The sequence below is a fragment of the Ciconia boyciana genome, chromosome 4 (assembly GCF_034638445.1).
Source record: "Ciconia boyciana chromosome 4, ASM3463844v1, whole genome shotgun sequence".
In the NCBI taxonomy this organism is placed as follows: domain Eukaryota; kingdom Metazoa; phylum Chordata; class Aves; order Ciconiiformes; family Ciconiidae; genus Ciconia; species Ciconia boyciana.
The window spans coordinates 35,703,442-35,728,446 of record NC_132937.1 but is presented as its reverse complement, the minus strand read 5'-3'; the positions used below and the strand labels follow the sequence as shown (position 1 = coordinate 35,728,446).

The 25,005-nt window shown below is 40.0% G+C and overlaps 1 protein-coding gene across 4 annotated transcripts in view; it reads left to right on the top strand.

Annotated features, from left to right (window-relative positions):
* ARL15 (ARF like GTPase 15) overlaps nt 1–25,005 on the top strand; it is a 229,800-nt gene that overhangs the window by 133,377 nt on the left and 71,418 nt on the right. Inside the window, exon 7 of one of the 4 annotated variants that reach the window (XM_072860013.1) lies at nt 15,995–16,149. The exons of the other annotated variants lie outside the window; for them this stretch is intronic. Coding sequence (XP_072716114.1) covers nt 15,995–16,075 — 81 coding nt within the window. The 3' untranslated portion in view covers nt 16,076–16,149. Of the gene's footprint in view, nt 1–15,994; nt 16,150–25,005 lie in introns of those variants that run through there. 4 annotated transcript variants of the gene reach the window in all.

Here is a 25,005-nt window from a genome sequence, read left to right as displayed (position 1 = left end):
AGGATGAAGTATAATCGTACACAACAGTATTCAAGATCACCCTGCTTGTCTTGCCCAGATGCTTTCAAACATCTCAGCGCCAGGACAATAACTGCCTGCATTCTTGCATACAAATTGACCCCACATTAGAGAGGATGCTGGTACCAGTTTGTGAGGAATGAGTAGCGGGGCTTGATATACACAGCTTAGGTACATGTAGACTGAGAATGAAACAGCTGTCTATAAATTATTGAAGAATATTAAGGAAGAGAAGGGATTGCTCTGATATGTGTAGTGATTGAAATTAGTACTGATGACATTAAACAATGGGGAGAAACTTGTGTATGGAATACTGTCATTATTTTGTGGAATTCTTCTCTCAAATGATACTGAAGGCATTGGAAGATAAATGGTATAAAGCTCAAGAATTACAACCTTTAAAATTAGAGCAGGACAAGTACTAGAATCTTATTGTAAGAAGTTGTCTTGTGTTGGGAAGGTGACACAAAAAAACATGTTCTTCAAGATACTTTGCTGTAGCTGTTTGGACACATTTTAATTGCCTTTTCTTCAGTGTTTCCAAAATACAGATAGAAATGAATCCCAGTAGTTCCACGAGGAAAGCCAAGAAGCTGGCTGAGGTAAGGGGAAGAAGAGGTGTCATGACAAACTTACAGGCTTTCCTAAAGAAAAGTTGTCCAGGTTCTATGGTAACTGCTGTCTGAAGCTGGTCCCATAACTGCTGGCTGAAGCTCCCTGGTCCCAGGTAGCTGGACCTGTCACACTGGAAAAACCTCTGCTGCTTTCATTAGGAGCAATATAGGGAGGTAAATATGTAGACCACCATAGTTTATTCCACCACCCTAAAGTGCTTGCTTTTTATGTTACCAGAAAACCTTACTATCACCAATGAGAATATTTCCTTAAAAAGTAGATTTTTTACTCTGAATGCTTCAGGCAGATAGATTTTTTTTTTTTTTAACAGAATATTTTGTTGATTTTAAGGGAACTGGATGGACCAAATCCATTCTATTTGGGGAACTGGTGTTAACACTAGAGAAAAAGGAAAATCTGCAGAAAATCTTGCTTGAACAAGAGTAGCTAAATAGATAAATATACCTATCAGCATCTCTGCCAAACACTTTTAAGTTGTAATTGTAATATCATATAAAACTACATCTTTTATAATGAGGACAATCATAGGGTGTGCATTTTGAAGTCTTTCAAAATTATGACAGGGAGAAGAATGTTGCTGAATACCACAGAATATAAGTTTAAATGTTTTTTCTCTGAATTAACAAGTTAATCCCTGTACTTTAGTTTTGGAATATATTTGTTGGTCGTCTTAGTATATACTCAGATTTCCATCAATCAAAATGGTTAGGAAAAAAGGCAGTTGGAGCTATCTTTTGTGTGGAGGCTTAAATTTTCTCCTTAGTTGCTGGGAACAATTAGCTGCAGGGAATATTAAGAGATACCCCTGTTCTCTAATTCTGCCTCATCAATTATTACCAGTAATTACTATTTAATGATATAATTTGGTCATCACCTTTTTGTCATAATTTCTCTCTTAAGTATGATAGCCAGATATCCCATATAATCAAAAAGGTTTAGTCAATGTGAATGAATGCCATTCTGTTTTTTTCCCAGGGATCACTCTTTTTAAATGTATGCAAGTCAGGGTTCCATATTTTTACTTTAAATCTCATACTAATTTGAAATGCAGTAAAGATTTCAGTGCCTGCTATTCCCTGTTTTGTTAATGGCAGACACATGCTGTATCATTCTGATAGTTTTACAAAGGTTGCTAAATTCTTTTACTGAGGCTCAGAAGATATTTTGCAGCAAACTGATCGGAGTCACATCAGCTATTATATGATTATTGTTTTTAAGCAATAAAAAGAATGGGTTATATCTTCCAGTCATGCTAGTGTTTTCTCTGACACCTCAGCTCTCTGGAAAGAGGAAAAGCAGAGGACGGCTTCCTTTACCTGTCAGATTTGGACCATCCTTTTTTGTTTCACTTTTGCATCTCATGCTATCTGATGAACTGGGAGAATATTTTTATCTACAGTTTGACCACAACTTCCTAAAGAAGTAAACATTGTACTGGATAAGTTTCTTCTCCAGTGTCTGAGAATGCTAGTTTCCTAATATCTATTTAGAAATGACTCATTTCTATGTATTTATTATTTCTGTTTAACCAGATTTTCTAATGAGGTCGTATATTTCTGTCATAGAAGATGAACTCTTAAATATTTATTGACTCATCTGGAAAAAATGTTTGCATATATATATTATATATATATACAATAATATGTATGTACATGATTTTTGTTTTTTTTAATCATAGTTCTAAGGCCATCAGCACGAACTTGCAATGAAACGAATTACATGAGTCTATCTCTTAGCCTTGTCAAGCACTGTCCTTCATAATCATTTAACATACTATAATTTTCAAGATGCTGGTGATGTATCCAGGCTAATACTTTTTCTCTACTTTCCATCATTATTCTGTCGTTTAAATGAAGTCAGCATTTCATATGTAACTTTGTGCTAAAAAATCTAGACTTTGAGCTTTAGCTTGAAGCAAAGGTTAATAAATACATCTGTATCAAATTATGTGTTTCTTACTAAAGATTATCAAAGTGTCACTGAGCTGCATTCAGTTCTGCTTAAAAAAGGAAAGCAGAGGGAAGATGGTAGACAGGTTTTGTAATGGCTAAATAAATAGGCATATAGTGTTATGGTATATTTAGGTTATGCCAAGCTTTATGAGGTAGGTTGGATAGTCCAGTGTCTTTCCAAACAAGAAAAGTACGTCTACAAGTTGTATGGATACCTAGTTTAATACCCTTGTTTCCTCACAAATGCTGATACCCTCTTTTAGGTGTACATAAGTTTGTTCCAGTAGCTGGCCTGTTTTAGGCTGAGAAACCAGGGCATCAATAGAGTTGCTAAGATAACATCTCAGTTGCTGACATTTTTTCCAACATATTTACTGTTTCAGGCTACCATTTAAATAAGAAAAGCAGTTCTAATGTTACTACAAAAAATGAATTCATGCATATAATAGTATGAAAAAACATTTGGGAAGTTCCTCAGCTTATACAGAATCTGCTACAAAAATCTCAAGCCTCCCCCCCATTTTACAGGCAACTTGAAAGTACTTTTCACTTGGCATAATTATGAGGGTGGAGTCCTTTTAAAATCGTGAATGCATTCAGCTGTTGTTTTGGGAATTAATGATCAGTCTGTTTCAGCATCCAGAAACAGAACAAGCTATATAATGACTGAAACTATTTCTTTTGCGGCATTGAGGTGAGGTCTCAGTTCCCAATTTCAGTTATTAAGATGTATTTGTATACATTATAAAAAGTGTAAAGTGCATTTTAAAAATAAGTTGTAAAGTGCATTTTAAAAATGCTTAGTGTAAAATGGAAAGTCATGCACACTTTAGCAAAATTGTCAGCAGAAAAAAAAACAAAGCTTTGATTAAGAACATGCTGATTTAAATAAATTCTAGGACAAATTGAACTAGAACAGTCCATGTTCAGGACTCAATCCTTCTGAGAACAGAGCATTTCAGTTTAAAAGTCCATACAGCTATTCTCCCAGAGTAGCTCTTACATGAAACACTGGAGTTCATAGATTTCAAGGTCTCAAGCTGGGGAGTATATTTACTCCTGAATCTGTGTTTTGTAGTGATCGCAGTTAAGGAGAATGATTGACCATATGACACATTCACAGTATTGTGAAAAACTCTATAAGGTGTCTGCAAAACACAGGGAAATAACTGTATTTCTGGCTTATACTGCTTGGAGAGAGAACTTTCAGTTTGTCTAAAAATGCATCTTCACAGCGTATGCGTTGTTTCTGGGTGCTGTTAAAAAACAAGTTCCTGAATAGTACTGAAAGATCTGTCACAGTTGATTATTTCACTATTTTTCATTACTAGTTTAGAGGATTTCAAGTTTTTTCCTGTTGTGTTGTCCTAGTGTGGTTTGTTTCTTTTTATGTGTGCGGAGCCCAACATGTGACAGCCTGGCTGGGGCAGTGCACATTACAGCTCTGCCTTGCCCCACGCATGGCACAATAGGAGCAAGGCCTTTTGAATATGCAGATAAACAGTAGCTTTTAAAGAAGTGTAACCTTGATGGCATTTAGGTTTTTAGCTCTTCCACAGCAATACCCAGCAGCAGTATTCTGGGATCATGTCTGGAGTTTCCAGAGGGAATTACTACTCCTCTCCATCACTTTCAGTCATCCTTACAGGAAAAACTACTGGAAGAACATGCAGTCCCCCTGCCCTCCCTTTTTTTCATTGTCTTTTTGTGGAAGGTATGCTAGATGACAGCTAGCATCCTTACTGCCAAGAATTGTGTCTATTGTAAGATAACTGTAAATTGATAAGGAGGGGCAAAATTGTAGAAAACTGGAGATAACAGATCTTAGATTTTATGCCTTTGGTCTGGGAGTAGGATTTGGGCTGCAGGATGTTTGCACGAGAAGACTGTGCAGTGTCAGGATGGGCAGATAAAGACAGTACAATGCTGTAGTTATCCAGGTAAGAGAAGATGGATTGGCAAGAGGTTTGTGCAGTCTGTGCACAGGCTAGTGTTTTCATGGGGCACAATCACTTGTGAATATGCATCCCTCTTGCCTTAGTCTGAGCTTTTATTTGAAACTGGACTTTTAAAATTGTTTGGCTGGTTTATGCTTAAGATCCTGATGGCAATATCTCAGAGACAACTAAGTTCCTGCACATGTTGTGGAAATAGGCAGCTGGGTGGAGAAGAGTCAATCCCACAGGTGCCCTTGACAAGGAGAGGGCTGCAGCACGAGATGCCAATGGTCAGAGCTGTACGGAAAGCCTTGCTCTGTCTACGTGGGAGACTGACCTTGTAAGTGTAACTAGAACAGCTTGGGTTGGGTTTTTTTCTTTGGTTGGTTGGGTTTTTTTCTTAAATAACTTGCACAAAAATATCCTATTGACCTGTTTGTTTAAGGATGGTTTGAAACTTTTCTTCTTTACCCCCCCATCATCCCCTAAAAAGTAGCTTGTTCCAGTTTGTTTTCCTGCCTGTATTCTCCCATCAAACATATTTGGCCTGGGCTTTTAGTTAAAAATGTAAAAAACAGGGTAGTCTCTTTTCAAGCCTGGACTGTTACTCTTATTGACCTTGGCAAAAAGAAGATGCTTTGAAACTTAGTAAGAGGAGGATTTTTTTCATTAACCTTTTATTACTCACTACATGTGTTTCCAGACACAGCCGATGAGGTACCGGGTCCTAGGGAAGTAGGAAAGAAGACAAAGTGACAATCTCCATACCAGGAGGAGGACATCGCCTTCCCCCAGTGCCCCATTTGGGCGAGGGGAGGGCAGGTCAGCTGCCTGGCTTCATCTCTCCCTCTCATTTTTGGGTTTGCCTGCCTTTTTCAAAAGTGTCTTGCTCCTGTTGATTTCTCCACAGTTTTAATAAACTGTGGCATGCTACTGGGATTCATCCCAAATACTCCTCGTTTATTGCTGTACAAGCCTGCATCAAAAACACCTTGTGAAAATCCAAGCTTACTCCTGGCAAACGTGAGGAGGTTTCTTCAGCAAAAACAAAAATGAAAACTTAAATACTGTAATTAAAATAAACTGGATAAAGGATGCAAAGAGTCTATAAAAACTTCCCAGCCTTGCAGTATAAATAGTAAAGGAGTAAGTACATTACTCCTTTAAATAAATAAGGAATAATAATAGTAAGGGAGTAATGTTTTTACTCTTTTAGTCATTGTATAAGACTCTGTGTACAAACTTTCTTCCTTTGCAGGTTGCTTTTAGAAGTTTGAAGGTCATCCAGTGAAAACTAGTTGATATTGGGTTTAACATATTACATTATTGTGTAATTACCTTTACTGGCTGTACTGCTTGGAATGGGTTGGTTAGTTGTCTGTTGCTTCCAATTTGGAAATACATGCATCCTTTTTTGCTACAATGTTTGTGAGGGGTTTTTTTTACAGCAAGCTGGGACATACGATAGCTGTCAGAATGAGAATAAATGCAAAATTAAAGCGTGTTTGGTACAAGAATTGGGTGACAGAAGCTTCCTCTATGCGTATTTAGAAATGAAAAGTGGTATGTTCTAATAGTCTTTTTACAATTTGATTCGTTACCAATTTATAAGTTCTAAAAGGATTTGGTGATTAGAATCACATGTATATTTTTTGTGTTACATTAGCCTGAAGAATTTGACATTCAAACATGTGCATGAATTAGGTTAACTATTTCTGGACCTTCAGTTGGAGGAGAGAAGGGATGGGGTTCTTTTCTTCACCTGGTCAGCTCATCTGTCATTACAGGTGCGCCTCTTTAGTTACAGTGCTGAAGCAAACAGTCTTAGCCTTTTGCTCACCCTCGCAGCTCCTTTTCCAGTTTGGGTAAACCGTGAGCAGGGTCCTGCTTTTTGATCTGTATTAAACCTCTCCTCCTAGAACTTGACAGTTAGACTATAAAATTAGCACAGGAGCTGGGAAAAACACTGCTGTTAACAGAATGCAGTTTGGTTATTCATATATATGAGAGGCAAAAAAACTCCATAGGTAATAGCTACTACTGTATTTGTCTTGTTTTCCTGCTGACTACTTATCTATTTGCTTTTGTGTGGATTTGTATCACAGGGAATACATTATCCTGCTAGTTAAGTGAAAGTACATGAATTGTATTATTACTCTTGTTTTTAAAATCAAATTCAATTCCGAATTGATCAGCTGCTCCATTATACACAAAAGCCATTATTAGCACAGGTCATTGTGTGTCTTCACGAAGGTCTATAGCAAGGAAAGGTTTATGGTGAGAGATCAACTGTTAAAGCTGAAAAATTAGGTGGGCCAGGAATACAGAGGTTTTTCTCTGTAAATTTTAAAATACATCAGGTACCACTTCAGTCAGACTTCCCTACATTAGTAGCGTGTGTAATAAAAAATATTCACAATATGGGCTTGTAATACAATTATTAACTTAGATGCAACATATAACTTGCATCTTAGCTTCACCTTAAGGATTTGTGTCCAAAGCTTGTTCAAATTACATTTCAATGTTAAATTAGATTTTCTGTGTCTAGACAAGTATTTAATCTGCTCTATTTGAGGCTTCTTCTGCTCTATTAGTTTAAGAGAGCCCTCCCCCCACCCCCCACCCCATTCACGGGGGTGCATCATACAATCAGGTGAGAGGATCGAATCTGAAGTGTTTACAAAAGAATAATAAAACATACTAAAGTGATGAAGGAAGTGAAGACATTGTTTCATTTTGTCAGTAAATAGAGAGTTTAAGAATGTATAGTTTGTGCTAGGATACTCAAGGACTGTTGGCACTGATTTTTCTGTGGGGTTTTTTCCCCTAGCATTTTAAACCTTTTAAAATCTGGATACAGATAGGGATACAGCATGGGACTACAGTCAATGTTAGGATCTCAGGCAGTGTATTACTGGTTATTGGGCTTGGAACTTGCTTTAGCTTTTACAGTACCTGTGTAAGAAAATAGCAGGTTGATTGAGCGACCTTGGAAAAGCTCTAGATTGCTCTTATTTCGAGGTGATGTACCTTTTTTCTCAGCACTAAGTTTCCGTGCAAAAACACGTGCATTAACTGGTTCTATAGATATCTCATTTGAACTTTTTGTCAGTGGGTTAACTTTCTCTCTGAAGAATGACTGTTACACTTCCAAAGTGCAATATCTCAATATTTTCAGGATTTCAAAAATCTGAAAGTGAAATATCAGCTGGTTTTGAGGATATTTGTCTGAAATGTGCAGCCCAGATATATCATCTTCCTTACCTTCCTGAAACAAAAGAAGGGAAGGGCTGCTGTTTAGGATGATGTCCATTCACAGCTTTACATTTAGAGCTATTTGTCTGTTTTCCTTTTTTTATTTTTACTTTTAAAGTAAAAATAAATACTTCTAAAGTATTTTTACTTTTCTTATACACATGCTCTGTCTGGCAACAAATAGCAGTCTCAGACCCCGTGGACTACTGGAATGCTCTGAGTACTGAGTACATTATGGTCCCAGGTGGGAAAGGAGGGATTGACAGGCTGAAAGTATTAAAAAAATAAAATAATAATGAAAAAAAAAATCTGAAGACTGAAGCTGCTGGGAAATAAGTTTGGTCAAAAGAGATGTAGGGCTTGACTGCATCTCTGCTTTGCACCTAATCTAGACAGCATGAAAACTATTGAAGAAATATAAAACCTTACCAAAATAGCATCAGTGGATAAAGCTTTCTCTTCAGTAAAAACATGTGGGAGAGAGCAAATTGAGAGACAAAGGTTTATTGGACCCCATTGTGTGCCAGTGGAAAACCTCTGTGGGTGATGCCACAGACTGCGTTGTGGCAATCTGGGAGTAGAATCAAACATTTTGCTCCCCGTAAGTATTTTCTATGGTCCATAAAAGCATTTTGCTATTTAAGTTTGGAATCTGTTTCTGTGTCCGTGAGTTGATCATAGAGGTTTATGCTTGGCATTTGCTATAGGTCATTTTAGAAAACTTCTATTACATTAATGTTGGAAGAGGGCAAGAGCAGGAGTTCATATTGTAATTGACCTTAATAAAATTAAACCAATGAAAACGAAGTCTTTCTAATCTTAAAGAGTATTTCCCAGTGTATTTTATAAACAGTTTATATTTTGTTCCTTACTGAATTTTAAATTGAGTGAATTTTGAAATGTATTTTGAATAGTGGCTCTAGACTTGTTGGTATTCATAGTAGACACATCTAAACATAATTAATCCCCTTTTGGCAAATACCATATTCTGTCGTTGAGCTAAAGATACTCTTTGCTATAGAGCCTTAGGGATTACACCTGAATTTCATTAAGGAAGTCTAAGTAATATCTAGAGGAATCTTCCCATGTAGAATTGCTTTGGACTGGTTAGGACAAGATGGGATCCCTACCCCCCATCTCTCCCTCCCCCCCCCCCCCCCCCCCTTGTATTGTTTGCTTTTTGTAAGAATAAAATTGTTTTGAGATTAACAGGATATTGTCTGTGAATAATTCAGAGAGTGAAGACAGATCTATTGTGCTAGAGTTGCATTTTCAAGGCATGATATGTTTTATAAGCTTTTTTTTAAAAATAAAATTGTCAGATTTCAAATGAATACAAAGAGTTGATGTATGATACAGGATGTTGGGAAATACATTAATTATAAGAAAACCAGTTAAAGCTTAGTCTGCTTAGGTGACTGAAAATTCATGGGCTTTATTCAGTGATCATATTATGGCCCATTTATCTCCCAGAGAAGAACTTTGATACTATAGGCTCCCCACAGATTATTTGTTTACTATCTATTTTTCCACAGGATAGATCCCTGCTTCTTTCATCATCTCTTTCTGTATAGAAAAATTCATAGGGGAAAGATGTGAAAATGCTTAAGGCTTTTATTCTAGATTTCATTTTGATTTTTTTTTATTTAGGGAGAAAGAGTCATGGTCATCTTAGGAAAAAAAAGGAAAAAGGAAAAACTAATGTACTTGCTGCTGTGCAAAACAGAGCCCACTTTAAGAACTGAGTTATGTACGACAGGTGTTAAGAGTATTGCCTGTGCTTCATGTCCTGCCAAATTAGAAATGTGAGAGGAAATTTTTGTCTTATCTGAAACTAAATGCTTGACACAGATTTTGAAGTATTTGTTATTAATCCTAAGTGCTGCATTTTTGCTTTATGCCGTTTACAATCTCTGTCTTGGGATTTTACGTTTTTAATTTGGAGAGCTGTTGAAGACCAATAGATCAATAGTCTGTTGGACTCTGGTGGAGATCAGTCCATAGCTTGAATTATCTTGACACTTCCTTTCTCACAGCCCATTTCTGCACAGTACAGAACAACTTTTGTCTTTGTCACAGTTTTCTCTTGAGAATTGAGTTCCGAAACTGCTTAAGATCACTCACCAGGCATTAAAGTACCTGGATTTGAAACTTCTAAACAAGTTTCTTTTCTGGGAACAGTTACTCCCGGTGTTTGTCAATGTTATAGCTTGGAGTAGACACAACTCTGGGATGATGATATCAGTCGTGCAAATGTATTCCTGCAGGCAAGACCTTTAAAAGTTTACAGAAGGATTCCAGGTCTGTTTAAGGTTCTCACTAGGTTGATTCAAGGCTTATATAGAGAAAACATTTTTTGAAAATCTCAGCTTTCTGCTGGCTTGGCCAACAGTTCCAGACTATCAGGCAATAATGAATTTCCTGTCATTAAATTGATTACTTCTGTAACTAAATTGATTTTTTTTTCTCCCTCTGAATTAAAATGCCTTGCAAAAGTATATGTGGCAAGTAACGAAAGTTTGTGTAATTAAGAGTTCTGTCGTATAAAGTGAGATAGTGATAGTCTCCTGAAGACTCAGGTGAGCCCTGTTTATGTCTAGTAGTGTACATGATGTTTCAGAGTTATGAGGAGCTCTATACAATTAATTGTTCTAAGTTGTTATCTTGATAGATAGATTTATTACCAGTAAAACAAGTTCACATTAGAAGTCCTTCACGTTTAAACAACTTCTGGCATTTTTACAAATGCCTTATCAGAACCGTAGAACTGGGATTTTACAAGATGAAGACATAAGGGTTTTGCAGGCTGATAACTGACTATTATAAAGGAGTTTTACTGCTGTTTTACTGTGGACATGATGTCTGAATTTTTCACGGGAACTGCAAATTTGCTGTACTTTTGGTAGTTCTTTCAATATTAATGCTTCCTGGTTTGAAAAGCTCTTTCTTACTTCCAGCTATTTCTATTTACTTCCCTTCCTGCAAAAGGGAGGTAGAAAGTAGCAAGGGAGTCTTTTGCTAGCTCCTTGAAAAGTTTTGGAGACTTGCTCAAGTTATAAGCCGTTGAAAATTGTCATAGTCTGTCTAGCTTTTCCTTTGTACAATGTGTTCCTGGATTCCTGCCAAAATCACTAAGCATTATTAGCACAACACTTGAACCATCTTCATGTCTTGCGTCAGTATGACACACACAATTTAAACTCCAGACAGGACACAGATAAAATAGTGGTGGCTACGGCTGCAGCTGCTTTCCTCCCTCTAAATACCCTTTGGCCCAGACAAAGGTGTCCTGGGGCAGGTAATCAGAAGAGCATGAGATCAGGTGTCATGTCTGCTGACTGATGTTAATAATTTGTGCTTTCATAATCACTCATTACTGAGGAAGGAATTCTGACCTACCCAAGGCTACTCTGCTGTGAATCCTCCCCAGTGTCCTCCTTCTTCTGAAGATGCCTAAACACCTTTTGAAGCCTGGCCTTTAAACCAGGAATAAAGCCCCAAAACAGAGGTTTCTCACCCTCTTTTGCACTGTGCATTGCTCCCACTGAGATCAACTGCCTTTTGGTAATTGTGGATTTCTGTGTAGGAAAATTAAACTAAAATTGAGAGCTTCTGTCTTTCTAACAGGATGATGGAAAAGTAGATCTCTGCTGGTTAGCCACAGAGTGTCAGGCAAATTGCATGGTTATGCTTTCTTCATTTGGTCTAACCTGCATGTAGAGATGGAGAATTCATTCTCCAGAGGCTGCTCACTTGCATGGAATCAAGGAGGCATCTTTACAGAAAACAGGATTTGATGTGTGTAGTTATTTTGGTATCTTAATGGCAATTAAGAGGGCAAAATGCAGACTGCATAAGCAGCCTTATGTCACATTTTCCTCACTTCTGAGTGCTTGCTTTTACAACCTTATTGAAATTTCAGGAGCAGAGGATGATAATTGGCGTGGAGTTGTCAGGTTAGCATATGGAGGGACTTCACTGCTAATGGCTGCAGACTTGCTTTTAGAGAAACAGCTTTAAATTTGTTTCAAATGGTGAGACAGATACAAGATTCTGGCAGCTGGTTTGATGCACAATCAATAGTTATGGACAGCAAAGGAACAATGTTCAAGCCAGCTTGAACCTAGAAGCAGCAGTGACCTCTTGGAAAGGTTTTTCAGGTTAGAGGAAGAGTAAGCCTGGCAGTGCCACTTCTGACTCATATAGAATCACAGAATCATAGAATAGTTTGGGTTGGAAGGGACCTTTAAAGGTCATCTAGTCCAACCCCCCCTGCAGTGAGCAGGGACATTTTCAACTAGATCAGGTTGCTCAGAGCCCCATCCAACCTGACCTTGAACATTTCCAGGGATGGGGCTTCTGCCACCTCTCTGGGAAACCTGTTCCAGTGCCTCACCACCCTCATTATAAAAAATTTCTTCATTATGTCTAGTCTGAATCTACCCTCTTTTAGTTTAAAACCACTACCCCTTCTCCTATCGCAACCGGCCCTATTAAAAAGTCTGTCCCCATCTTTCTTAGAAGCCCCCTTTAAGTACTGAAAGGCTGCTATAAGGTCTCCCCAGAGCATTCTCTTCTCCAGGTTGAACAACCCCAACTCTCTCAGCCTTTCCTCATAGGAGAGGCATTCCATCCCCCTGATTATTTTTGTGGCCCTCCTCTGGACCTGCTCCAACAGGTCCATGTCTTTCCTGTGCTGAGGGCTCCAGAGCTGGACGCAGTACTCCAGCTGGGGTCTCACCAGAGCAGAGTAGAGACACAGAATCACCTCCCTCAACCTGATGCAGCCCAGGATATGGTTGGCCTTCTGGGCTGCGAGCACACATTGCCGGCTGCTGTCCAGCTTTTCATCCACCAGTACCCCAAGTCCTTCTCCGCAGGGCTGCTCTCAATCCCTTCATCCCCCAGCCTGTATTGATACTGGGAGTTGCCCCAACCCAGTTACAGGACCTTGCACTTGGCCTTTTTGAACTTCCTGAGGTTCACATGGGCCCACTTCTGGAGCTTGTCCACATCCCTCTGGATGGCATCCCATCCCTCAGGTGTGTCAACCGCACCACTCAGCTTGGTGTCATCTGCAGACTTGCTGAGGGTGCACTCAATCCCACTATGTCATTGATGAAGATATTAAGCAGTACTGGTCCCAGTACAGACCCCTAAGGGACACCAGTTGTCACTGATCTCCATCGGGACATTGAGCCGTTGACCACTACCCTCTGGATGCGACCATCCAAACAGTTCCTCATCCACAGAAGTCAACCTATCAAATCCATATTTCTCCAACTTAGAGAGAAGGGTGTTGTGGGGGACGGACCATGTCAGAGGCCTTACAGAAGTCCAAATAGACGACATCCGTAGCTCTTCCTTTGTCCACTGATGTAGTCACTCCATCACAGAAGGCCACTAGGTTAGTCAGGCAAGACTTTCCCTTGGTGAAGCCATGCTGGCTGTCTTGAATCACCTCCCTGTCCTCCATGAGCCTTAGCATAGCTTCTTAGGAGGATCTGTTCCATGATCTTCCCAGGCACAGAGGTGAGACTGACAGGTCGGTAGTTCCCAGGGTCCTCCTTTCTACCCTTTGTAAAAATGAGTGCCATATTTTGCCTTCTCCGGTCCCCGAGGACTTCACCTGACTGCCATGACTTTTCAAATATCATGGAGAGTGACTTGGCAGCTACACCAGCCAATTCCCTCAGGACTCTGGGATGCATCTCGTCAGGTCCCACAGACTTATGTATGTTCAGGTTCCTCAGGGGGTCATGAACCTGATCTCTTACCGTGGGAGGAACTTTGCTTCCCCAGTCCCTGCCTTGAGGTCCATCCACTGGAGAGGTGTGGGAGGAAAGGCTGCCAGTGAAGACTGAGGCAAAAAAGTTGTTGAGTACCTCAGCCTTCTCCTCGTCCTTTGTTACCAGTTTGCCAGTCATGTTCATCAGGGAGTATGCTATCTTTGACCTTCCTGTTCTGGCTGACCTACCTGTAGAAGCCCTTCTTATTATTTTTTGCATCCCTAACCAAGTTCAGCTCCATCCATGCCTTGGCCTTCCTGACCCCATCCCTACACAAGCGGGCAGCGTCCCTATACTATTCCCAGGATACCTGTCTGTGCTTCCACTGCCTGTGCATCTCCTTCTTGCCCTTTAGTTTGACCAGCAGGTCTTGACTCATCCATGCCAATCTCTTGCCTTTCTTGCCTGATTACTTACACCTGGGGATCGAGAGCTCTTGCACTCTATGGAAAGCATCCTTCAAGATCTGCCAGCTTTGTTCTGCTCCCTTGTCCCTGAGGGCAGTTTCCCAGGGGGTCCTATTGACTAACTCCTTGAACAGCTGGAGGTTTGCTTTCATAAAATTCAGGGTCCTGACTTTACTCTTCACCTGTCCCATATCCCTCAGGACCGTGAACTCCACCAGTGCATGATCACTGCAGCCCAGGCTGCCTCAATCTTGACGTCACCAATCACCTAACTCGTGTTGGTGACCAACAGGTCCAGTATCCTCTGGTAGGGCTGTCTATTACCTGGCTTAAGAAGTTACTCTTGATGCATTCCAGGAGTCTCCTGGATTGTCTATAGCTCGCCGTGCTACTCTTCCAGCAGGTGTAGGGGTGGTTGAAGTCCCCAGGCAGGACGAGAGCCTGCAAGCACCATGCCTCCACAGCTGGAGTAAGAAGGCTTCAGCAATAGGCTCCCCTTGCTATGGTGGCCTGTAGTAGACACCAACCACAAGGTTCCCTTTGTTGCCTCAGTCTCTAATTCTTACCCATAAGCTTTCAACCTGCTCGTGGCTGCTCCTCAGAGACAGCTTTTCACAATCTGTCCATTTCTTGATGTAGAGAGCAACCCCTCTGCCCCTCCTTCTTCTCCTGTCCCTTCTGAACAGCCTGTAGCCATCGATAGCAGCACTCCAGTCATGGGATTCGTCCCACCAAGTTTCAGTAATGGCAACTAGGTCGTAGCTTTCTTGCAGCACGGTGGCTTCCAGCTCCTCCTGTTTGTTGCCCATGCTGCACGCATTGGTGTAGAGGCACTTCAGCTGGGCTGTCGGCCATGTGTCCCTCTTAGAGGAACACCCCTTAATTCCTTTGAGGTATTTCACTGGTGTTTCCCCGTTGGCTCGTATTACCTCAGGAGCCCCTGGCTCATCTCCATAAGAGTTCAAGTGTGCTGCAGAGTACCCAGCACGTCTCAGGGCAACAAGCTGAGGGCCCTCACTAGCACCCACCCCTCTAACCTTGGCGCGTTGTCCCACAGCTTGTCACAGGCAAGCCTGATATTATCCTTCTCCCTTTTCAAGTCTAGTTTAAAGCTGTCAATGAGCCCTGCTAGCTCATGAGCAAAGACCCTCTTCCCCCTTTGTGAAAGGTGAATCCCATCTGACGCCAGCAGGCCTAGTGCTGTGTAGGCCATTCCATTATTGAAAACCCCAAAATTGTGGTGGTGACACCAGCCACAGAGCCATGTATTAATGGGCTGGGTCTGCCTGTTTCTTCTAATGTTGCTGCCCGCAACTGGAAGGAGAGAGGAAAAAATAGCCTGTGCTCCACATTCCCTTACCAACCATTCCAAGGCCCTGAAATCTCTTTTGATTGCCCATGGACATTGCCATTGTGGCTTCATTGCCACCCACGTGGAAGAGCAGTAGAGGATAATAGTCCGAGGGCTGTACCAGGCTAGGAAGTTCCCTAGTGATGTCCCAACCCAGGCCCCATGGAGGCAGCAGACTTCCGTAAGAGGAGGGTCTGTCCAGCATATTGGACCCTCTGTTCCCTTCAGAAGGGAGTTGCCTACAACTGTAACCCATCTTTTCTTCCTCGTGGAGGTGGTTGTGATACAGGGTGTAGGCCTTTGACCTTGGCAACACCTCTGGTGTAGATGGACCGTCGTCCACATCGTTCATTGACTGGCCTTCCACATCCAGAGCCTCATACCTGTTGTACAGAGGCACCCGGAAAGCCAAGGTGGGCAAGGAGGGGGTTTGTCTGCTGGTCCAAGTGTGGACTTGCCTCCATTCACTCCTTTCCTTTAAGCTACTGCCTTCACCCTGGTGGGGGGAGGATACAGGATCCCATTGATCTTGGTTTTTTTCTGGTGGCTGTTCCTGTTTCTGTCTCAGGGACGGCAGAGCATGGTTCCACCAGTCTATCTCTTTCTCAGACTTCCTGATGCTCCTTAACCTTTCTACTTCCTCTTGTAGCTCTGCCACCAGGCTGAGCAGATCGTCCACCTGGTCACACCTCACACAGCTGTTCTCGCTACTGCCATCTGTTACCAGTGAAAGGCTCTGGCCCTCCCTACAGCCTGAGACCTGGATGGCTGCATGTCTTCATAGGAGCTCTCTCTGGGTTGCCATGTCCATTCTGGTGAGTGCCGAGGACGTGGCTTTCTGCCGGTATGGGTGTATGGTATGGGTGTGTTTATTCACAGAGCATATGCCAACTGGCTAGTTTGGGTTTGCATTCTTGCATTGTGCTTTATGTTTTCTTACATCTACAAATTCATGAAAATCCTACAGGCCAGATGAAATGGTTTAGTGGAATGGATGTGGCTGGCAGGCTGGATGCTCAACATACCTCCTTTAGAAGAGGAAGCTTCAGTGATCAGATCTGGGAGTTAGGACTGCTATGGTAGTCATCTTCACTTTAGCAACCAGGTTGTATCATGTAGGAAACAGCCATTAGAAAAATTCAGAAACCTTTAAGAGTTCGGGGTGGAATGAGGGAAGGAAGAGACTGAAGCTAGACTGTAAAACAGCTAGACATTAAATGTGTCTATTTCTAACAAAATGTAGATGAGTGGATGAAGGTGAAGAGAATGAATAAACAGCAGATGGAAAACATGCAGACTGGAGCAGGCCAGAAAAATAATCACTTTGTCACTGAGTATGACTCTGTGTATTTTTTTTCAAGGCTCCCCATGTCATGCCTTTGAGCATCTTCTCTAACCAGGTCATGAAGAGCCTTGTGATGATATCCAGAACACTTTTGTTTTCTGCAGTGCCTCATTTGTTGTCATGTTGGGAACATTTTTCTAATAAATGGGTTTACGTTTTTTAGCCTTACCATCTTCTGAGACTGAATAATTGATTTCCAGCAGGCCTGCTTTTTGTGTGCTTAAACTTAGGTTAGCATGTGCCAAAGTAACAATGATGTGCCAATGTCTCTTGAATTTATTTGTGGAGAATTTGTGATGCTTTTTTAAATGTACATGGCAATATATTCAATGATATATCTGAAATCCAAGTAACCATTGCAATTCCACGTTAAGAGTTTCAAACTTGCTTGTAATTAAGATAAATAAACTCATTTTTATGTAATATTGATAATGCTGGCAGATAAGGATAAGACAGGGTATTACATGACAAATGAGGGTTATTTAGTGATATGTTCTGTTACTTTGGCTGGATTTGGCTGCCTGGCAGAATTTCTTCTGGTTTTGAAAAGGGAGAGACATTTTGCTTACCTATTCTCTAGTTCTTCATTTGATGAAGTGTGAAATCACATTTTGTTTTGTCTTGTTTTCCCTTGGGAGTCCAGAGTTTGCTGTTTTCTATCTTAAAATTATTGTAAGCCTCTCTGCTGATGGATGTATCTGCACAGTTGCACGTTTTCTATCATCATAGAACAGGTTTAATGCACAATGTTAAGTTTTGGATTATCAATGTAACTAGTATATCAGAATCAGTAATTTCCTCTTATGAAGGTGAGGAGAAAGAACAATTTCAAGTCGAGACCTAAAGTTTATGTAGGTGTTTCTGGAATTCTAAACCCATCATTTCGTAGATTGAAACAGCAAGATTCTTGATGTTTGTTGTTTAAAAAAAAATACACAAAAAGTTGGGGAACTTTCTTTTTAATTTGGATGGAAAATTTCCTTGTACGAAGGAAAGATGATAGTGAAAACCTTCAGAATAGGACAGAGGCTTCAGGCTTCATGTTTTCTCTACAAATGTTTGATGAATACTTGTTTATATAGACCAGGCCTTCTGTAGATGAGATGTACAGAAGAGTTTAGAGGAGTTGGAATGCAGAATACCTGGATCTGCCCACAAAGTTGTTTCCAAAAGACTGAAGCATTGTAGTGGATGATGTAACATTGGGAAGTATGCCAAGAAAGGTATCACTTGAGGCTTGTCTACATGGAGAAATAACTGAAAATAGTATCAAGGAATAGCTATTCTGCAGTAGCTCTCTGAGAGGATGTTAAGAGTGCCTTTTTTAGTCCACTTTGAAAGTTGATTAAGCTAAATCACAGAAAAGCTTTCAGTAAGAGTGTCCATGGGGGAGTTGGGATGGAATAGCTGTAGTACTTCTATGTTTTCACAGTCCCTTCCCCGCATAGACAAGCCTCTACAACAGTTTTGACTGTTTCTAGGAGAGTTTTCCTTTTGAGTTTGTGACAGCATACAGCTTCCAAAAACCTTTTAACTGTATGTATGAAGTAATAAAGAGAGAAGTGAAGGCTCTCAAAAATTATATGAATATAACTTAGTGGTGGGCATGACCAGTTAAATATGCTGTACAAACACTGATTATAAATTTCTGCCTCATACTGGATAGCAGAATACAGGGAAATAAATTCAACCTGTACAACTTTTGAGAACATCAAACTCCTGTATTTTTGGCACAGAGGAGGCCAAAACTTGTTCAAATAAGCCAGGTGGAAAGTCAGGTCCTGGAATCCTTCAGCCTTTAAGGATGAATCTGAATAACAAAGCAAAACACACATAATTAACACAGTCAGAAACAGTAGTCTAATATATTTTAGCAGCAGCCTAAGAAAAGTGGTGTTGCATGTTTAATGCTCAAAAAGAAGGTGGTGCTCAGCAATATCTCACCAGAAGAACTGAAACTGTGAACAGGATGCAATTCAATTTATCATCCTTGTCGCTACAATCTCAACAGGTCCTTCTAATATTAAAAAATGTAATTGTGTAAGTGCTTCAAAATTATGTTTACCATGCTCATCAAAGAGGCCTTATTAGGTAGATATATTATTCTAATGTGTAATTTTGCATGTTCACAATAAGATTAAATTGCTTTATAGTAAAATTCCCGTATTTAAAAGCTTTCAACTGTACATACAATACTAAGGTTCAAAATATGATTCACAAACAGAAGATAGCATAATTCATTATGAATCCTTTTCAAAAAGTGGGTTAAATGCATTCTTCTCTGATTGAAGGAACTTCCTTGTTAATCCAGTAGCGCATTGCCATACTGTTCTCATGCTTTTCCCTGCTTCAAATGGGATATTTCTATGTCTTCTGCAGCAGAGAACTCACATGCCAGTAAGCGTTCAGCACAAATAGGAAGTATTGTGGAGTTTCCCAATGGGATGATGTACCTTTTTAATGTTATTTAGATACCTAGCTCCTCAGGAAAGGTACAGACCCTAGCCCGTATGTTGCATACTGTGTGAAAAATATTGCTGTGTCAGAAATGGGGAAAACCTGCGGGTTTTGGTGCTTGCAGCGTGTGACCTGCCCTGGCCGAAGCACTCAGCAGCTCCCGAGAGGGCCCTGCAGCGTGCTGAATGCGATGCAGGTGGCAGGGTCTGTCAGGCTTCCCCCCGTGGAAACCCCTCTGCTGCAGAGAGCCGACAGTTGTTCTTGCCTACTTTTTACATGGTAAAATATTTATCCTCCAGTTTTGTTTGCAAAATAGTTTGCGAAATGTATCACTTGTATATAAGAGCCAGTCTTGGCAGTAGGACGGGAAAGGGTATTAATGACTGGGAAATTGTCAAAGAGCAAAGCTCAGTAGAGCCAAAATAGTAAAGAAATTGATCCCACTCCTCTTCCAGTTTAGTCTGCATGTATTATCTGAATGTGATGCTGTTCATAGTCAAAACAACATGGGCAGCTATAATAGATTAAAACTGATTTTCGTCTTTTTCTTCTGGAAAGACCAAACTTTTTTCTTACTGTGTTTGTGACTTTGCTTCAAGAACATAGGGCTAGACTTTACGGTTTGTTTAGCTATGAAGGGATGACAGACTAGGGGGGTGGTAAGGGGAGCTTAGTTTTGGAATGTAAATACATGTAGAGCTCTTCTTTTGTTTAGCATCTCTTTAAACTAAGACAAAAAAAATCAGTGAATGAATGAATAGCAGCATGGTGAAATACCTAAATGTTTGAGTTAAAATTTTTGGATGTTTGAAATCCTATTTGGATCCTTTTCCCAGATCGCAGTGCATTCATATGCACTCAGCAGGAAACTTCATGGAGATGCACATTTGGGCAGAAGGTCTTTGGCGGTGCCTTTTTCTTAACTTGTGTCTTTTCTTCTTTTGAAGAAAGTAATGGCTTAAGTCTGACTGAAGAACAATCTTTTTTGTATGTTCCTTATAAGAATTTACTTATGGTTCACAGATTTTACCCACCATCTATGTCTGCAGTGCTTTGGATTTAAAACAGCATATATCCCTCTGCAGACAACAGGAAACGCCAAATTAAAGACTTAATGACATACTGCTGAAAGAAGACAAAAGGTGACAAATTATAAAGCAGCCAGCTAAACTTTTAAAGAAAACGCTGAAAAAAAATCCCACATTCAAACAGCTTGAAAAGGATAAGGATATTGTTACACTTGCAGACATGATAATAGAAATTAGACTGAATCATGCTGAATATAAACTTAAGCATTTAAAAAGAACTAACGGGTTTCAAAAAATAGTAATTTCCTAGAGCAATGAAAACAGGCTTCTGAGTTTAAAAAAAAAAGTGAGTACTTTGATATGTTGTAACCTTGTTATTGGTGACTAAACCACAGACTCCATTTTTGTAATTGTGAAACTAGTGAACGTGTGACTTCTACCCTTTAAAAATTATTAACCTCTTTGCTGATGCAAGTGCAGTTGTGTTCGCTTTCCCTGCAGTTGCTGCCGGCAACTGTGTGCTCCAGCCTGGCAGCCTCTGGCTTGATTTACAATGGGTGGAGCATCCTTTGATCTCCTGTTGAGTTCTGGAGAGATTGTGGAAGAGGAGTGAGATGAGTGAAAGAGAAGGGAGGGGGAAGTATACAGATGAAAAAGCAAGGTGGCAGACCTTTCCTCTCCAATCCCAGTGACCTTGGTCTGCTAATTTATTTAATAATTTTAATATTTAAATTATTTCATGGTAAACATTTTATGGTTTAGTATCCTTGGTGCCATGAACTTAATTTTGGACTGTAGCACTTAGTAACTGAACAGGAGGTGCTGGTTGGGAAGTAGCAAGAATGTGAACAATAGTTCAACTGGAGAACAGTTGTGTTGCATTTACATTAGATTCTGTTCCCAGTGTACCTTAAGGACTCGTGCTTACAGGGTTGCCTACTCAGTAGCTTACTGATACAAGTCTGAAATCAGATCAGAGAGAATCTGTCAGTAACTTCACTGTAAACAGTCATCACAATAGGACTGTGGTGAATCTTTTTATTCATATGCTCTTAAAATTATTTTTTTATATTCCTGTCACTGCCACTGCAATATTTAGAAATACACGGCACCCATTTGATTGATAAATGCTGTTGATGTATTGGGGGTTTTTGATTTTGATTCTTTTTTTTACACTTTGGAAAAAAGAGGAATGATTGCTTGGGGTTTCCTAGTGGAATCGAATTGCGTATTAAGAGAGAGAGATCTCTTTATTCGTGACTCCACTTCTCATGAAAAGAAGTGTTTAAATAGGAACATTTGTAGGCCTGTGTGAAGTGTAGTATTCATCTAACTCCATTTATGATGGTAAATTCCGTTGCTCACCTAATATTCAAACAAGCATCTTCATCCTCTGTGTATGCCTCCATACTCCAAAGAAACTTGCCATATATATATTTTTGGTTTATATATGTGTAAAAAACCCCCACTCATCTGCCAGTGTGCTGAGAATATTCTGACCAGCTTTATCTCCTTTTTAGATATTGTCTGCATCCATCTGTTGTTTGTGTTGTTACACACGCATTGTAAGCTCTGGGGCTGAGCTTCTGTTTTGTATGTGCAGCATCTATTGCAATGGGTACAAGCCAACAGCTGCGCGCTGGGCAATGCAGTAAAACAAAATAACGAACAAGTGTGTGTGTGTGTGTCAGACGAGCTGCTGTCATTGTGAATGTGCAGTACTGAGAAACATTGTGGGATGAGTGAAATAGAGAAGACCCACCAACTTATTTTATTTGGTATTGTTCTTGATAATATGAGAGGCCAGTTTTATTTCTTTGGTTTAAAGCTGGGCTGAAACATTTAGCCCACCTCTTCCCATATGGAAAAAAGTTTGCCACTGCAAACACGCTGCTTTTTGACTGCTTCAGCAGTTAGAAACTTGCTTGATTTTTAGTTGGGCTTCTTTTATAAAGTGTCAAAGTCCATTTGATGTTCGTCTTTTAATACAGTGCTCCTCAAAATGTTTTTAAGCTGAAGTGCTACCTACTCTTTTTAAAAAATACGTGGATAGTCAAACTCGAAGTATAGTCATTGCTTGATGGTCTGTGCTCTCGAGGGTGTTATCCAGGCTAGTTTTGAAGAACTGAACAGCCACATTGTATTTATGTGCATCGTAGGAGAAATACAGATTTGTGAAGTCTCTTGGGCTGGAGCTCAGTTGTAATAGATGTCTGTACAGCATATCATACAGTGGGGCCCCAGTCTCTAGTGGGGTTTGTAAATTCTACCATGATAAAAATAATAAAGGAGAACCTTCTTGAAAAGATAATTTAGCCTCAGGGTGTTGCCTTTTTGTGCATATATATATATATATATATATATACACACACACACACACACACACTCAGCTATTCAGTTATTAGCAGTTCAGCCAAAATTTTTTGTTTAATACCTATGGAACCATTAATTCCTCATTTGAAATAGAGGAAATGTTCAAATTGAAAAAAATACTCCAAATTTAATTTACAAAAAGTGAAAAGTAAAGATGAAGTATGGGAACTGATTTATAAAAAAAAAGTTTATTTCTCTTACTCATATGACAAAAAATATTAATCAGAATATTCCCTAGTGGTTTGCAGCATCTGGTAGAAATGGAGCAGCAGTGAAAGCCTGGAATATGATAATCTTGCAGAAGAAATGAGTAACCACAAACAGTATTTAGCAAGTGAATTTTAAGTTTTAAAATGTAGGCTTTCTTCTTGTATAGTTCTGCCAGAAAGTAAAAACAAACAAGCAAAAAATCGGTAATCTCAGACAGATCTGAGACTAGCTACAGTGAAGGAAGTTTCCTGATTATGAAGACTACCTTCTCACAGCAATAAAGAAAGGGCCACTAGTCTCTTGAGAGGGAGACAGTGAATGTAACTGGGTTTGAGGTGGTTGGTTGGCATGGAGTGGAAGAAAGGGAAAAGAGATGCAAAGAAGGAGTAACAGGACTAGGGCTGTTCCTTCTTTAGGACTTTCCACCTTTCCATTTGTGGTTGGAGGAAGATGAGAGCCAGCTGTTGGCTCACCTGGGTTTTTCAGGAGCCTCTGACTCCTAAAATTAAACTTCATGGGTGTGGAGAGCATCTCTTTGTTACATTTAGGTACTAGCAAATAGAAATAGTTTGTAGGTTCTGCTGAAAAACAAATAATAGTTACACCCAAAGCTAATTTTGTATTAAAGGAAAGTATATACTTTCTGAGCAAGTTCAGGTACAATGTTCCAACCATACCAGCATAAAATTAGCTCTCTTTACAGCTATAGTTTCTCTTGATGCAAATATTATTTTAAACTTAGTTTAGAGTCTGTGGAAAGTGCATGGTGGTTAGTCCTAAAAACTGTCCTGTGTTTATGCCCAGAAGCTGGCTGCCCAGTGTGTTACAGCCATGACTTCAAAAGCCAGTTTGCAGGAGGGGGAAACAGTGGTTTTACTCCTGTGCCACTTCAGCCTTGGGTTTGAACTGCAAAGCTGCCAAAATTGCTAGTAATCATGGTAGTGTGAATCAGGGGTTTTGTTTCTTTATTACTCAGAACACCAGCTATTCCAGAAATTAAGCAAGACCCTTTATTAAATGTGCACAGTCTATCAAACTATCATCAAATGGCATCAACTTTTAGTAAGATATGGTCAGAATTATCTTCAGCAGTGAAATCCCTACAGGCACTGAAGGAATGGTGCCGTGAAGAACAGACCTGCCACTGGCAACACTCCAGCCCTGCAGATGTGAGGCGGAGGAGGTTCTGCAGGATTAGGGGAATGTCGAATACGCTGTATTCAGCCTGAAAACTCTATCCTGGTTAACAGTCCTAGGTTGCTCAATATGGGTGGAAGGTGGCAGAAACTAAGAACGTTTCATAAAATTGTTTAGGCAAAAAGTGAAAGCAAAAGATTAAAAAAATGAAAGTTGAATTGTGTTTGCAGTAATTTAGAAAGCAATCGTAGTTCAGCCTATGAACAAAAGGGCTTGTAACTTCTCAAAAATGCTTAAATAAATAAATATAAGTCCATGATCTTAAGACCAGCCCCATGAAAACTGTCCAATGTGTTTTGAATGAATGATTTTAATGGTTGGTTTGTCATGTATTTTTCATGTCGTTGAAACGCAACTCTCCTGTGGTGCACTGGACATTTTAAAGTGGTTTATCACTGTTATCTTGGCTACCACTGCTATTCTGCATTGAGCCAGTGGTAATCTTCACCACTCCACTGAAGTTTTCTAACCACTGAAATGCAACATAACACAAAACCTAACCAAACAACCATAGCTTACCCTGTGCACTTCTTGAAATGCAGAACCCAGTTCCTTCCTGCCTTGTCTGATATTCTAGGGCCATGGGGTGGGGTTTTTGGGTGTTTTTTTGTTTTGTGGTTTGTTTTTTTTTTTTTTTTCTCCTGGTGTTGGTCCTATGGCACCCTAAATACAGCAAAGTAAAAAACAAAACAAAACAAAGAACCTCCCCCTCCAAAAAAAACCCCTGCACTTATTTTTGTTAACTAGAAAAGTCAAGGTCTTCATTTTAAACTTAAGAACTGTATTGTTTTATCACTAGAAAGCACTCACCTAGCTTTTCACCAGGTTGTTTGCTCTTCGATATGAGCCTCACTGCCTCTCCTTACAGTACCTTATCCTTGTGATGGCCTCCTCATAGCTAAACTGGATGTTCGGTTTAGCTGCCCTTCTTCTGGAAACTCGTACCTGCTCCCTGACTGCTGCTGCTTGAAATTTGCCAGTTACACAGCTAGAGACATGAAGTAGCCATTTGTTACTCGGCTGGCGTCTCCTTCCTCTCTTTCCTCCCAG